This window comes from Protopterus annectens, chromosome 11.part0 (assembly GCF_019279795.1).
Source record: "Protopterus annectens isolate FY-2018-M chromosome 11.part0, PAN1.0, whole genome shotgun sequence".
NCBI lineage: Eukaryota > Metazoa > Chordata > Ceratodontiformes > Protopteridae > Protopterus > Protopterus annectens.
This window is the reverse complement of record NC_056745.1, coordinates 744704257-744721756: the sequence shown is the minus strand read 5'-3', so window position 1 is coordinate 744721756 and position 17500 is coordinate 744704257. Positions and strand designations below refer to the sequence as shown.

General features: G+C 35.4%; 1 protein-coding gene across 2 annotated transcripts in view; it reads right to left on the bottom strand.

The window, feature by feature from the left end:
* The window catches only part of PTHLH (parathyroid hormone like hormone), a 29469-nt gene extending 18483 nt beyond the window's left edge, over positions 1–10986 (bottom strand). The window contains exons 1-3 of one of the 2 annotated variants that reach the window (XM_044088194.1): positions 10849–10986; positions 7271–7343; positions 7040–7164 (exon numbers count right to left, since the gene is read on the bottom strand). In XM_044088194.1, the coding sequence (XP_043944129.1) occupies positions 7040–7140 (101 nt within the window). In that variant the 5' untranslated portion in view covers positions 7141–7164; positions 7271–7343; positions 10849–10986. Of the gene's footprint in view, positions 1–7039; positions 7165–7270; positions 7344–7531; positions 7685–10848 lie in introns of those variants that run through there. The other variant, XM_044088195.1, reaches the window with a different exon arrangement.
* Between the last annotated feature and the right edge of the window lie 6514 nt (positions 10987–17500).

Sequence of the window (17500 nt, the reverse complement as noted above, 5' to 3'; positions counted from 1 at the left end):
GTCACTTTAATAACTTATTTGGCCTTAGTACCATGGCTGGGCAAAAGCCATGAGGTAGCTATGCAAATATGCCCCTTACAGAGTATGAGGGAGCTTGCAGTGCAACATTGCTGATGTGTGATAAAACGAATCTCTTGTTACCACCTATGTTTCCTGTCTGTAACATCATATTTTATCTTGGACTTTGCAACTGCAGCCATGAACATATGGTAGATAATAAGCTACATAAGCTGAAGCACTTAGGGGCTGCTTCAATATGCACAGCATATTCAAGCACTCTAGAGGGTCATGTCAGTGGATGTTATAGACTCTGCTAGCATACATTTTTACACTACCTTTTGAATGTTCTGCCTCATGCTTTTTTTGAAACAATAAGCAAATGTGTTTAAAAAGTAAAGGAACTGCATGTTATGACAGCTACATTACATTGCTCTGTTCATTTTTGTTGTATGTGAAGCTGCTCCTATATGTTTTTCTGCTGTACTATATGAAAACAATTCAGCTATAATCTGCCACAGTAAAGTAAATATGCATTTTCTATTCATTCTGTGCCACTACAAAAAGGCTTAGAAAAATGTTTCATGTCTGCTTTGGAGCTATCCCTAAAGCCAGGCAGGAAATATAATATTTACATGAGGTGTTGTAATTGCCTTCTTAGATGTAAATCCCCTTATAGGTATAGTTTTATTTTAGATATGAGGAGATAGATATGTTTATATATAAAATGATTGCGGATGGTCTCTAACATCTTTTTAGCTATTAGGTAGCCTTTGCAAGACTTGTTAAACACAACACATTCTAATCACTGACATCCATTCCTTAAGGGTGTTAAAAGGCCTGTTCACAGGTTAGGTAGTCTACAAAGGAAAGTTTGTCTCAAACACATATTACTAGAATATACCAAGTTAACAATTCTGCATCAGTCCCATGCCATGCTCTTGCAACACATTGTAGATCAGTGTATCATAAGCTACTGTTATGCTAATGACTAAATATAGAATTATGAATGCAGATTTCAGCTAAAAGAAGAAAAATGTTTCTGAAAGGGAGCAAGTCCCCTGCATCCCCTTTTGTAGAAGATACACCTCCATAACCACGTACTTATAAATTCTGATTCCAGGGTTACGCCATGTTGGAGAAGGAAATACTCATTTAAGTGAAATTAATTATGAACATAGCAATAATTTATGATACAATATTGTTTTCAGAAAGTAACCTAAATGCAGTAGGAGTCCCACTAGTTAAATAATGAAGAGATGCGTGGGTTCACTGAGTCTGCTGGAGAGTTAAAGTTAAGCACAAGTCAGAGATAACAGACTCACAGCTGCTGGAGCGAGTTTAGAGCATCCACTGAATAGCCTCCACCCTGAGATGTGAGGCCAGGCCTTTGCATTTTCAGCTCTGAGTTGCATCTGGTATGTCAGACTGGTGCCTCACTTTACACTGCATGTTCATGTCCTGTGGGTGCATCAGGTGAGAACAGAATGTGTGTGTAACTGTACTCATGATGTTACTTACACACAGTAAGGAGAAAGACACTGGATGCTAAAGACTTATAACAGCTCTCACACTCTCCAGAAAGCACAGAGCTGGCGTGTTTTTTAAAACAGTATGCTCCATTAAAAAAGGAGGACATGTGTCATCCAAACATAGCAAAAACAGACAAGAAAAGTGACTATAATGAGAAATCTAGTGGTGTAGGACCTAACACTACCTAAAAGCAATCTGCCATGGGATTTCAAGATTAAAACTGTTGTAGCAATTTCCTTTTATTTCCACAGAGCAGATTTCAAACAACCAGATGTACTAGTTCGGTTCAATATTTCTTACTGCATAAATAGACATAGTAGTCATAATTTGATAATGAATATGTTGTAACATTCCAGGCAAGATTACAATCTTAATATTTATATTGGTGTTAAAAGGCCTCTCACAGCTCTGTGCACAAAGGGTGGCACTGACTCCACACTGACATCACTGTCTTGGAAAAATGCCAGAAAGGCATGTGTCCTGCAAGTAGTAAACTGTCAGGGACATTTGATGTCTCATTGGAAAACCTTTTCTATTTTTAGAAAGGCAGAAAAGGGCAGGAAATTGTACAAGTAGTGTCAGTACTGAAAAATTATATTTTAGCATAACCTGTGCTTAATAGCCAAGGAATTATTTGGAACTGGTTCTTTTTGAATAGTCATTTTAGGCAGCAGTGAAGAATGTTTCCTTAAAGTGTGCATACATCTAGTATGTTAGGGAAATGTCAGTAGCTGGAAAATCATGAGCAACTCTGTCTAACATGGCTGGCATAATAACTTTGCCATGTATACCATGTCCTACCCATCCAATCAAACAAAAAACATCTCTAACATCCCTAACACTATTTGGCACAAATAGTTAAATGTATGAGCTTCATCCTGGAGTAAAGGATTTGATTCTGTCATTCACTCCTTGCTTAATGTATATCTGACTCAGAACATGCCACTTAACCAAACAGAGTTTATGTGTCATGTCTAAAAAGAAGCAATTGCTTGAAGTGGGCTTGCCTGGTTAGTAAATTGATGAAAAAGTCACAATTAGATATGCTTTATTATCTTAAGCTGCAATTTTTATTAACTAATACTTTGGATGTACAATTACGGAGTTCCAAGAAATTATTTCATAAATGTTTAATGGCAGCAACTATGCTTTAAGAAAGTTACACATCTAACTTACTTTTTATAAATTAATCTTAAAATGAAAATGTATTGATGATATTCAGCAGGAAAGGGTGTTTTTCCATTATGGTTAGCAATGCTGATAAGGGCACAGACCTTGCAGTTCTGGAAAAGTCCACACCTTAAATAATGTGTGAGAGTTTTTCTTTTCTGACCTACTGTATTTCCTTTGAGGATATGGCTTCATGTCTTAGGAAAGCACACTGACTAATGATTGTTCTGATTATGACACACTCATTTTGTGGATTTATTCCAATTAGGTTATCAGTGTGGCCCATGTTCCAACAGTGAAGGCAATGTAAGTTAATAATAACGTGATCTCATTTTAATTACACTTTGCAAATGTCATGTGACTTGAAATAGTAATGAAAACGATACCAGGTACATTATTTCTGCATGTCAGCTACATTAGTTCTGCATGTAAAGAGTAAGATTTATAAGCTAGAGACAGATAGGTAATGTTTAAAAGAGAAAGCGTGGAGTAAGGGGTTATTTTCACAGAATAGCTCCCTGGCCTACATATTTTGGTTTGGTTTATGAAATTCATATGTCAGTTACAACGTTAAGGATGTAACCAACCTTTTTATATGCATTGCATTCCTGATGTACTCATGTACTCTAAACTTCTTCCCAAGATTGTAAAGACTTTTGATAATTCAGATCTCTCCATATCCTCATTTTTGCATCAGCTGCTGGCTGCAAACCACATTCCTATTCAGATCTTCTTTGAGGTGAGTTAGGAGAAAGGGAAGGAATCCTAGTGTTAAGTTTCAAGGTACAAATACCAGTCAATTTGTCATTGCAAAGGGTGTGGGGATCTTTGCCTTTAGTCTGCCCTCTAGCATAGTTCACTGGTACTGCATCTGACTCCTGGGAAGGCTTCATTCATACTTCAGAAACAGATTTCTTCAGCAGTGTCTGGAAGTAATTTCTCTAATTTGAGTTACTGAAACCTGGCAGCTATATTGAGTGGGTTACACACGATCACCAATAAGAAACACAGAAAGAAAGGAAGAAAAGGGGAAAAGGCTAACAGAAGAAAGCACACACAAAGGAAAATGACAGCTAAAGTGTTATAACAGATCTTCAGGGATTAAAGATATCTGTATATGTTATAATTACTGGCAGAACTCTTGCGTTTCAGCAACACAGTTAGGGAAGAAAAACAGCAATACATTGCTGTATGTATTAATAGTAACAGGGAATATGATAAGTGTGATACCACACAGGATCATAAGGAGCAAAAACAACAAAACCACAATTGCGCAGTCCAGATTACCAGTGTGAAACCATACTTTTAGTTGCCAAATGTAGTACCCCTTTGTGATTAGTTGAAGTCAATGGGTTGTAAAGAAACAAGTCTGTACTGAGGCAACCACATGAATCACTGATCACAATATATGAAGATGGCAGACTCTAAGAAGGAAAAATATTCACTGTGCAACACAAGCACCTTGTCATCTTATTTCTGCATATTAGAGACAAAAGTTTACCACTGATAGTAAGAGCATCATACTTCAGAAAATATATGGATTAAATAAAATTCAAATATATTTAATATATTTTCCAACATTCTGTTTAATTCACTATACTGTAACAGACTTGTGCATGAACAACATACATTCTGCATTTAGTCTATGTATTTTGTTTACCTATTAAATGGTTAGAGATCCGTTAGTAGTCATAACCTTTTCCACTACAGCACATAAATTATCGGTCATGTCAAACAACCTTTGGAACACATCACTAGGATACACTAAGGAGAAGGACTGAGTGGCCTAAATTACCTGAAAATGGGCTGATCACTTATAAACTAGTTCTGTAAGCATACATTTTTTATAAAAATCTTACCTTTTATTTATAGAGATATCATTCACAGCCGGGTAATCAACTTCAACTGACTGAGGGGATGAGCTGAGTGCCTCAACTCCTTAAATTTGGCTGATGACTTGTAAACTGGTTCTCTAAGTTTGTATTGTTTGACCATGTATTTATAGAGATGTAATTTACTGCTAGGTAATCAGTTTCAACTGACAAAGATATTACATTGTTGCCAGCAATTTATAACTAGGCATATCAGAACAGGGTGCAAATCTGGCAAAAGGAACTTTCTTGCTATAAGCAGTCTCCTATCCCTACATACGCAAATCACATTGCGAGGAATGGTCAATATCAAGGTCTCTAAAATGAACTCAGTCAGGTGTCTCCTCATCCAGGTGGAACTCAGATAGGTATAGCGAAGCTATTATGTTATTATATGCTGTAAGCTTATTCCTGGTTTGCAAGTTTGAAGTATCTGAAGTTGATTTAAATGTAACAAACGTGTATATTTAATATTGACAGTTTTCTTCCAAAATATTTCATACAACATTTTGACATGTACATCTGAAGAAAAAGGGTGAGTAATGCTTTCTCATTAAATTTCATTTAGGCAGCCACCAAATCACCATATCTGATGCAGCAAAAAGCCTCATTTGACTAATTTTATGCATGGAAAGTGGCATATAATGATATGGAAAACATGTTATATACCCTGTAGTGCACCTGCCAGTACAATTATACGATGAGTCATTCACATCTGCCAGTGTAAGTAGAGGGCTTAATATTCGCTGTAGCTATGACAAAGTCTCTATGTTATCTCATACTGTAACCAGCAATTCTCATCAATCACAGAGGTAACAATGAACAAATGTACACATGGTGAAATGTATTAATTTCCTGATGCTGAGATATATATATGTGTGTGTGTGTGTGTGTGTGTGTGTGTGTGTGTGTGTGTGTGTGTGTGTGTGTGTGTGTGTGTGTGTGTGTGTGTGTGTGTGTGTGTATATATATAAATATATACAGAGAGAGGAACAGTTATAGATATATTATGTTGTGCATGCAGAAAATGTGTAACATAATGGGCTAATAGGTTTCATTCATTTGGCTAAAAGTAAGATATGGTTTAGCAATACCAACATTCAGTATCAGATGAATTCTAAGGACTACTGTAACTTGTATTTAATACAAGTGAGAAGTTCTTGTTTTGACTACTGTAACTTATCACTGACTGGGTTTTCTGTTATTAAGATACAAAAGACAATGGCTTTTTCAATAAACAGACTGCTAATTTACTTGAAATTTGTAAGTACAAACTAAGCTATTTTATAATATCTGTATTTTTGTGATATTGAAAATGTTCTCATGTACACTAATAGCTTGTATTAGTATGACCATGCTTCCATCAGCATACATGACTTCAGCAGCTGTTCCTGCGAAACAATACTTCATTCCAAACTAAAAGTTAATGGCCAGGAGTTGTCACTTAGTAACAATGTCTAATAGAAAACTGGCACTAATCCAAGCCAGATACCTTCTCCCAAGCATTTTCATTTGAATGAAATGTACAGTTTGGCCTTCATTTTATAATGCTGTACTATTTCAGTTCTGTTGTATGTAATTGTCCTCCTTATTTCTGATAAATTTTACTTTGTTTGATGAAATCAAAACATGCAGCTATCAGATATATAGCTGTCATGCATACATTTGCCTACAGACATCTCTCTACAGGCCCTTCCTGGTGTAAGCAGTGCAGTGTGAAATCTTTAAGTTCCAAACACAGCATGACTCACTATGCTTTACCACCTACAGAGGACTTTGCACACCTTGCCAACTGTCTAGTCGCATGTACTTCCACTCAACTGTTTGTCTGCTCTTTACCTACCTGCAGTCAACTATTTATAGTTCTTTTTTCCAATAAACTTTATTTTTGAAGGATTCAAAATGTTAGTCTGTAATTCTTCCTTACAAACATGCACTTTTCATTTAGATTTCCCAAGTTAAATAATTTGTCTCCATCTGAATGTCTGCATTCAATTTACAGCAACATTATTTTGAATGTAAATCTGATTTATAAAGCTAGCTGTTTTGAAGCAACTAGTTCCCAAAACACTGACTTATAAAAGTGCTATTTGTAAACTCAGCATATATGTAACTAGTGCCTCTAGTAACTAGTCACTACAATAAAACATCATTCTAAAACTTAGACAATTAGTGCCCAGAATTTCAGTTTTATCATTATATAATGTGCCATAACTACACACCAGTTCTTTTTTTTACGTCATACTTAGATTTAAAAATAAATCATGTGCAACATTGTTTAGCTAATTAGAAATCACAACACTATGTTATTAGCATCAGTTTATAACAAAGTAATGAAAATGTGCATTTCTGTAAAACTTTCTCATGTGTCACCCTTCTTAAATCATAAAAGACCACATATTTTAGAGAAATATCAGTCAACAGTAAAGCTAGCCAACAAAGAATGTGCATAAAAGAATAAATCTTACACTCTGTTACTGATGGCATTCACGTGTCTTCCATCTGATAGCACTGAACAGCAGAGAAAAAGTAAGGCAAAACTCCATTGCCTGCATAAGTTTAAAACCATGTTTTCTTTTATTTGTTTTTATACCTAAAAAGAAAAGAAAAAAATCACATGAAAGAACACTGCACAAAAACATATGGCTTTATTAGCTATTCATTTCCCTACTGTGAAATAACATTCTGTAGAAAATTACCTCTTGGCTGCTGTGGTATTAGTTCCAAATGTCAATCACTTTTCCCCTCCAAACTCAGAAAAGCATTTCCATGCTGGAAAAGAATTGCAAAGTGTTCAGTTCAACTCTCAGTCAATGAAAGTTAGTGAAGTACTGTCTGACATGTTACACAGTAACAGCTTTCTTTTATACATCAATTCTCCTTTAACCCTTTCATCCCAGTTGCTGTGCCCTCCTCCAATGCAGTAACAAAATTATTGTGAGAGTACAGAGAATACTTACTGTTATATACACAGCGCAAAAGTGGGACAGTACTATGTGCTATCACTGAGGCTGTGTGAGACACAACAGTGTTACACAGGAGAGCTCTGGTACTAGAAATGCTAACAAACACTGTGAGACTGAAATAACTTTGGCTGTGCAGGTTGGAGGTTGGAATTGTAACAAGCTTGGAGGCTGGATAAGAAAAACGTAGGAGAGCTGATGCTGCATAAAGGGTGGCGCCCTTGATACATGTAGTAATCAGACCCCAGAGTACTGAGTACTTCAAAATGTGTTCCAGTCCAGGACTTTATTGACAAACACAGTTAGGGGGGGGTATAGCTAGAGTCGAAGTATAACTTCACTAGTGACAGTTTATTGTAACTTCATGATTCTGCATGGTTCCAATGACACATTCCAAATACACTGTACATGTTTTTTAATATATATATATATATATATATATATATATATATATATATATATATATATATATATAGACATATGTAGTCTGCCTGTTTTACAAATTGCAGTACTTTATATATTTTGGCATCAGTTACACTTGCAGCTCAGCAGAAATTTTGCATGTAAATATTAAATATATGCAGCAGCTTTCTGAGGTAAGATGATTTAGACAGTGTTTATAAGCTAGCTATACTATGCTGTCTGTATATTGCTGGAAGAATGTCTGTGACACACACACACACACACACACACACACACACACACATATATATAAACACACACACACACACACACACACACACACACACACACACACACACACCACGCACACACATACATACACACACACACACACACACACACACACACACACACACACACACACACACACACACACACACACACACACACACACACACACACACACACACACACACACATATATGTCTGTATAAAATGCCTTGCCTGACATTGTAACTGCATGCATGTTTCATAATGTCTGTGGAAACTTCCTTGTCTTATTTTCATTATTTATTTATGCATTTATTTATTTATTTTTTTTTTGCTTGCATATACGTCTTCTCTAAACACTCATTAAACACACGTTATCATTGAAAAGCATTATTATAACCTCTTTTAAATATATGAAATAGTATATACTTTATTTTTGTTCTTGTAGCCTGAGGTAAGCTTGTCTACAAGTTGCAAACCATACAGGTGCATATTTTATCATTAAATATTTAAATGAAGCAGTAAAAGTTAAAGATAAGCATTTGTGGTATTGCACATTGTAATTGGTAGATGTCTTGTCACACTGCTATACTCATCTCTTAGAGTAGCACAAACATATATCATATTAATTGTTTGGAATCATAAAAAGGAGAGGTGAGAAGCATGCACTCTGTATCTAATATAAATTATTTAACACATTTTTGTTTTATGCATTACAATGGTTACATTTAGCCTGAGACTGAAGGCAAGAGCGGAAGACAGAGAGACAGATGTGTATACAAGAGGGAGCAGCAGCTGCATCCTTGCATTATAAGTCTATAATAAGCAAATAGTGTCACTGACTCAGTCACATGCACTATATTACAAGCATATAGGAAGTGGTACACATGTATGCAGTCATGGTCTGGAAAACCTGTAAACTAGCAGACAATCAGCTTTATCTTATGGCCTGTCATTGCAAACAGCATGAAGTATACCAGACATTCCCTTATAGCAGGCTATTAAATCAATAATATCCAAACTATTTTCAGCTATTAGATCTGTACTTTTTAAGTTGCTCTGGATCTGTTAAAGGAATATTTCCTCCACATTTTAGCATGCAGTGAGTGCTGTTAGTAGCCATATCCTAGATGATACAATCTGTTGACTCATTCCTTGCCTGTGGCATTGAGCCAGATGTAGAAATAAACTCTCATACCTTTTTCATTGCTTTGTGCCAATACTTTAAAACCATATATCACTGAAATTTCTAATACTAGAATCTCTTTCTATTTCACAGCATGAAAACTTCAAATGTCACTTTGTGTTTCAGATACTTTCTCACATTTGTTCATATCTGAGGCAATATTCCCGATAGCATGAGACCTCTCTACCACCCCCTTTCAACTGATTTTAGTCTTGCAGATTGTCCGTACATAACAAATATCTTTATCTTCATTCATTCATTCATTCATTCATTCATTTGTTCATTCATTCATTCATTCATTCGTTCATTCATTCATTCATTCATTCATTCATTCACTCACACACTTTTTTAATACCTGCTTTGCCATATTCTTAGAGCAGGGAACTAATTTGGGATGGCATTCCACTGACTTCCACATATGCTCTCATATTCACACCACAATCTCACTTTTAAGAAATGTAAGGCTGACAAATTGCCTGTAGGTATGCCTTTCAAAAAGGAGTGAAAACTGTAACATCCAGGGAGATGCATACAAATACAAGAGAGATCATACAGACTCATAAAATAACAATGTAAAACTAGGTTTTTGCATTGTAGTTATTTAAGATACTATGTACAAATAAGATCATTTATCAATGTGATCAAATGTAGAACAATATTTAATGAACAGTTTGGCTTGTCAAAGCGCTTAATATTTTGCAAGCAGTAAAGCATATGATTTTACACAGATATCATTAGGATAGGCTGACAATCATTTTCACAGCAAAGTTAAAAAAATATGCTGTTAACCTGTAACAGCAAGTTAAGCTATACACTGTAGTATGAGACATATTATACAGAATAATATTGCAGATTTCTGCATATATGTCTGAAACTGAAAACATGTTTTGAATGTGAAATACAACACAACTACGCAAGTCTACTGATCAAGACTATTAAATATTTACTACAGAATATTAAAAATGCACACATTGTTTGCATTTGTCCATTTCTGTGTACAATGTTGCTCTCAAAATGTTATTAAAGTATATTGTTAACCAATGAATGTAATTTCCAGGGAATAAACACTACCAGAGACCAACTGTATTACCATTAATACATACTGCATAGTAATTCTAAACATACTCTGTTTAGGTGGTGGTGTTGGCATAATGGTTAAACTTTTTATCTACAAGGTACAGGGTTTGATTCTGACCTCTGATTATTGACTAGGAGTGCAATAGTCTTCAGACTGATAGCCTAGTATTTACCTACATTCAACTAACTGCCACTTATTAATATGAAAATGTTGTTCTGGTTAACATTTTGGCACCAATACTGAAACAGAACTACACAAAAGCACCCTTGCATGAATATGTTATTCTTAAGATATTCTAAAACACTCACAGAGTTACAAAATCAAGACATTTTAAAGCCAAAAGTTTGAAGCACAGGATTGTGCTTTAAATGTATTTACCTGCAGTTGATTTACTTTCCCTATTTATGTTGAAAAACCATGCTAGTAGTTATCTTGGATTTCTGCTGGACCTCCTAAATATTTCACAGAATACTGCAAATTACTGGACAGAAGTTTCTTAATGAAGTACCGAATGAAATGTATACACTCAAAAGCTCTGCTGCCATTCACGGAGCTGCCTTTTAATGCACTGTAAGCTGACATCATACTGTACAGTTCCTGTTCTAAAATTAGTCATCAGTGATTCATTAATTCTGATTAGGTAATATAGGAGATCACTGTAATTAAACAAGCTTTGCATGCACACATTAGTGTAATTCTCTCTGCCATAGAAAGTACATGCCCTTTATAAATGTACAAAATAGATATTTTTTGCATGTTTATGTTAAATTAAAAATGTAATATTCTTTCAACAATAACGGCAGTCTGCAGTATACCAATACAAACCTATATGGTAAAAACAGAGGTATAAATTTAATTAACATGGCATTAGATGGACTTTTTTTTATTAACAAATTTGGAGTGTTCCAATGTGTTATTGTGATCATACAAAGGGTATGTCGTTTGATCTGTTAAAACAGTTGTGAAGGGTTTGCCAGGAAGTGATTTATTCCTAGCATCACCTTGTCATTTATGTTCCCATCACAGTTTCCTGAAAATAGTTGCACTTTCAAAATGTTCCACTTTCAAAGACTGTAAAGTCATAATCTGTTTCACACAGGAAAACACTGTGTAACATTATAAAAATAGTATGCTACCATTGTATTGTTACTGTTTTATTTGTTATTTGAAGTCACTTTTGAGATAAAATGAATATTACAATGAGTATGTGCTTACTTAATTTTACTGAAATGATTCATAGAAATTGCTATATTATCAGCTTCCTGCATTTTATACCACAATTTCTTGCAAATTGCAGGCAGGGAAATATCACAATGACTTGCTTTCATGAATAATAAAGTAAACACCTTATTGAAAATGTAACTAGAAGTACAACATAATGCAGAAGGAATCAGCTGCACATGTTGAGATATGAATTCAAGTCCTACCTACAGTTTTCCCATTTTTACTGTCTGTCGACTATGTTCGATGTGTTGCAAGCCACTGAACCAGACAAAAGTACCTAGACTGCCACTGGAATCATACATTTCTACCTAGAGTGTTATGTTCAGTTAACAAAGGTTAAATAAAGTAATATCAAATAAATCAATGGTAGGGTGGCTTAATGGCTAAGGTGCTTGCCTTATAAGCACAAGGTGCAGGGTTTCAGTCTCACAAGGGATAACTTGCTAAGCTTGAAATGACTAGCAAGGGCAGTTAGCTTAGTAATAAACTATGAACTACGAATATCAATGCTGCAAAATAGTCAGATGACTGATAGACTGGTTAACATGGCACTGACAAACCATCATATTTTCACTGCAGTGCCAGTAATGCAAGTAACATGCATGATTGTGGCAATTATGTACAAAAATACAATTAATTGCATTGTTATCTGTCTAAAAAGCATGCAACCATAAGAAGAAGGCAGCAGGGAAAAAAAAATATTTCTGGTGGCTCTTACTGCAGGGTTGTCAGCTGAAATGACCAACCATATTCACCAAGACACAGTATTTGTGTCTGTCCATATTTTCTTCCTTAACTTTTTCCACTTCATTTCCTCTTGACTTTCTCCCAGCAGATCATGATGCTGTTTATTAAATGCAGTAAAACCATTTAGTCTAAAAGTAAATGAAGGCATTTCAGAAAGAGACAGCCTTGTATGCATTCTATCAATATGTTTTCTTACACTATGAAACCATAACTCTTCATATGTTTATGTCTTTAACATCAGACTGTTATGCATTTTATTTGTTGTTCCAAACCATCTGAAGTCTCTGGAATGTCCCATTCTTGTCTTCACAGTAGACCATTGTCTAGTACCATCAGCTTCTTGTGATATGACATACCATGGTACCCATGCATAATTAAGTTGCTCTTTCCTCCGAAGTGTGCATAACAGATAATGATCCACATAACTCATGCTTTTTGGTAGCATTGTTAAAGACAACTTCAGTAGAAATAATTCTTCTTTGTGCCTGTTGCCAATTTTGCTGATTGTGCAGAATAACATTATAGTTGCCATTGTATCTTCTGCCTTGCGCACTGTGGAAAGTCTCACCTAACTAGCCATCAGCATTTGTTTGATCCTGTCTTCATTTGTTATTAATATGCAGCCCAACATAGCCATGCCCTGTATGAATGCACTCTTCTGAGTCTGATGTATACCATTTACACATCTGTGTACCACAAGCCACCCCAATAACTCAGATCATCTCTCTAGTTTTTCATACCTTTCATAAATGTATATACCTCTTCTGCTCTGGTCAGGTTGAACTAGGAATTCTCACAAATGGAAAAATGCTTCACTTAATGTAGCAGCTTCCCATACTTCAAAGCAGCATATTAATAACTGCTAAAGTAATGATATCTGTGTTTACACAGAGAGTTTACCAAAGAAGAAAACGCTGCAGTGACAGCTGCAACTAAATGCTACTGCAACTCCTGATTTGAATGATTCAGTTATCATAATGAGTATTTTAAGCTTAGTGGCGTAGCACTTTAATCCTAGGTATATGGTATTAATTTTACTCATGTCTGTTTTAATAAGGCATTGTTTTTTTGCCAGATCGGTTGATGACTTCACTTGATTGCATGAATTCTGCATAAATCCTGATAAATTCTTAAGTAATTTTAGTCTGAAGAAGTTTTGTTACTGTGTATATATAAAAGCACTAAATCTGGCAGAAATCCGGATTCTTGCTCAGTGTGGGATGTTTTGCACCTTTGCATATGTTTTACACACTAGCCATTGGAACTAGTTTTCATTTGGTATTTCATTAGGCAAAGAAATACTGAGCAAAGCGGCACTATCAACATAAGCAAATAAGAACCAGCAGGGCTATTTAATGTGCCCAGTTTCATATTTACATATTTCTATGAGGACATGACAAGGATCCATGGAATGGATTCCGTAAATGATGAGGTTTCTGATGTCATGGGAGATCTTCACTCCCTCATACCAGGCAAATATGAATATAACTTACTGGCTGTCTGTGTTGAAGTTGATGACTTGCAGTGCTCAACCCTGAGGGATCATCAGAGAGAGACATGTTGGATTCCATCATGCATGTTTTGGATGCAGGTAAGACTCTGGCCCGGCTTGTCATCCTATCTTCACCAGAATGATGCATAAATACAAACAAATGACTTTAGAAATTGGCTAAGTAATTGGTGTCACCTCTTAGAAGGTAATGGAAGATAGGACAATCTGCCTTACTAGAGTTGGTCTTTACCTCTCACTTGATGGCTTGTGCTTACTGACTACAGCCCTCGCTACCCCAGTAGTGCCTTTTGTAGACCAAGTCTGACTTCTGGACATTCTAACATAGTAAATAGTGGCACGGCAAACTCTAATTCTGACTACACCAAGGTTGTTATTTTCAATGCCAGAAGCCTTAACAACAAACTACCTAATCTTGTGGCTCACATGCATCTGGGACACATTCATGCTGGTGCTGTGACCCAGACATAGTTTAATTGCAACAATAGCAGTCCCTCCTTAACTGGATTCAGTTCTTAACCATGCTTTTCAGACCCAAGGGACAGTGCAGAAGCATTTCTATGTCTGCCAGATATAATATAGCCTTTAGAAAACTCATTTGTGACCCTAATACTGATTTTATTGATCTTCAACTTAAGAATAATTATTAGTTTATATCCTGCTATAAGATGCAATCCATGTCCCCAGTAGGCCATGATAGCTGCCTAAATATATATATATCTCCTTATTGAAAAGCCAGCACTTGAAATGCTGAGTGCTTACATGCCCAAAAAGAAAAAAACTGAAAACACAGGAGAAGAGTGAACCTTGATGGTCCCTCTTCTCCTTAAAACTTCTGTTTGCAGGGAGGGCAAGCTTCCCAAACTTATGTACACCAACTCTGAGATTGCCATAACTCAGAAAAAAGGCAATATTCCAAGAAATAGCATCTCAGACTTAGTATATGGAAATCCATACTTTAGGGCATTCAGTCTCTGTATTTCAAGACTCGCTCGAGCAGTCCTGGCATTTCACATGCTTACCTAAACATACTTAGTGAATTACCCTTATCAAAAATCATCTTTATATTTGGTTAGTTCAATGTTCCTTCACTTACTGTAAATGAGTATGTTCAAAGATTCCTAGACCAAGTCAATTATAATTCCTTAAAATAAATAGTTAACCAGCCCACTAGGGGACAGAACATTCTGGATCTCTTCCTCACTAACACTGCCCACAAGTGTACTAAGCCTTTGTTAAATCAGAGCTTATATTAGAATCCTTCTCCTTGAAAGTCATGACTAACCATGTAAAGGTAAACAATTCAGAATTCAAGAACATTAAACATACCAACTTGCTTGAATTCTTTTATAAGCCTTCTAAGTTTATTTACAGTGTCACCGCACCCCATGTAACTTCAGCTGCTAAATTTCCATCTGTACTCTACTTCCATATAAAAAAGTATGTAGATCTAACAGTCTTCATTAGATCCAAATATAATGAGAAATTTAAAAATAACCCAACCTCACTGGTCCACCGCTTTAATAAGCTCTATAACAAAAGAAAAACCTTTTAAAATCCCATAAGCAAGAAATTAACAATGACCATCACAAAAAACAAAGTTGACTATGAAATGAAACTGGCATCAAAAGACAAAGATGTATGTGTAGTATCAATCCACAATCGTATTACCCACTATGGTCCTAAAGATATAGTCAACACTTGCAAAGAGATTTAGTGCTAATTTTACTCCAGTCAGTGAAATTTGACAACTTTTTGAGTCTCCCTCTCAGTCTGAGTCTCAGTCAACCCCTAAGACTGCCATAGAACATGTCCTAGCTGTACAATTTAAAATTAAAAACAACACCTCTTCTGCCCCTTACAGTTTACCTTGACTTTACTAATAGCATTAGACATGCCCTTGCTCAACCCGTCCTGTACTTGTTTATCTTTAAGCTTAACCACTGGGTATGTCCCAAAGATTTGGAAAACAGCTGTACTGGCATCCCTGCACAAAGCAGGCCTTACTAAAGACCATGTGAACTACAGGTTTGTTAGCCTAAGTAACCTAATTTTCAAGACTGTTGAATGTGCAGTGTCTGACATATTAAATTACAATATTAGAATTCTCATACAATTGGACCTGCAGCAGTCTGTTTTTTCAGTGGCAGATCTTGTCTACTCTACTTGGTAAACAACTTTTTGAAGGTTACAGAGGCAGTGGACAGTGGCCCATGCAGCCTATTATTTCAGTGACATATTAATGTCAATTTAAAATCTATTTCTGAAAGAATCTAAATTATTGAGATAATACACAGATTAAACTTATATGATGCTAGATAGTTACGGAAAATAGTTAAGGAAAAATGTATTGTTAATCAGAATTTGGCTTTAAGAAGATTAATATCATGGGTCTAATCCATGGACTATGTTCTTTATTTGGTGAATATGGATGGGCATGCTCTTATTTTTATCATAGCAGATATAACTTTAGCCATTCTGGATCTGTATTTCTGAGGAAAAAAAATAATTTAATTTTTAATCCAATGAGATATTTGATGAATATCTGACTGGCAACTAGAGATTAAACTTATTTTTTTAATCTGTGACATGAAAATGCTTTTATTAAAAGATAATGTGATAAAAAATAAATGCTGGATTTCCATTCTTTACTTGTAGTTGATCCTGCCTATTAATGCCTTCCATTCTGCAATAACATTTCAAATGTAACCATTAATGATTTCCTTAAATTCTTTCATTTTTCTTTGCAACCAAATTAAATTCTTTAACTTTCACTGCAAAGGTAGAACATTCCATACTTTAGGTTCTCTTTTATAAATTAATTCTAAAGAATAAAGAAAAATAGTGATCACATAAATTCATAAATTAAACATTTTAAATCAGTTTCTAACAGGACAAGCTATGTATGTTGGTTCATAGGTTTCTAAGTCAGTGCTATGCCAGCTATTGTAGACTTAGCCAGCAATGCCATAAAAGAAGAACTCTTTAAGGTAAACTAATAGTACAAAAGGTGATGTTAAGAGGTAAAGTTAATTTGGGCGATAATATGTAACATGGATTATGTTAAAGATTAAGGGAATAATGCGTAAGTATGAGAAAACTGAGAAAAAGAGAAACAGAGAAAAAGTAGCGAGGACTGTATTGTGATAATGTTTAGCCTGGCATAGCTATAAATTTGGAAGCAATGACTCTTGGGTTGAGTTTATGTAATCCAATTCCTTTATCTAGCCTAAGTTTGAATGCTGGCAGGATTTACACTGTGTAGCATATAAGGAAAACTTTTTTATTGCAAAGGCGGCCCTTGGAAAAAAAAGTCTAATTCATGTACTAGGAATCCAACACAGGTAGCTTAGGTAAATGAGTTCTGCTATGGGTATTGTCATTCCATACATTTATCAGACCTTAACCTGTCACATGACTATGAACTTATTACACTAATCAAAGTCACCTAAATCTCTAAAAGTTGTGTTTTTGCTGGGGAAATCCCCACTGTACCTCCACTACACACCTGCATCTTTAAATATACCAACTTTGAAAACATAGAACAGT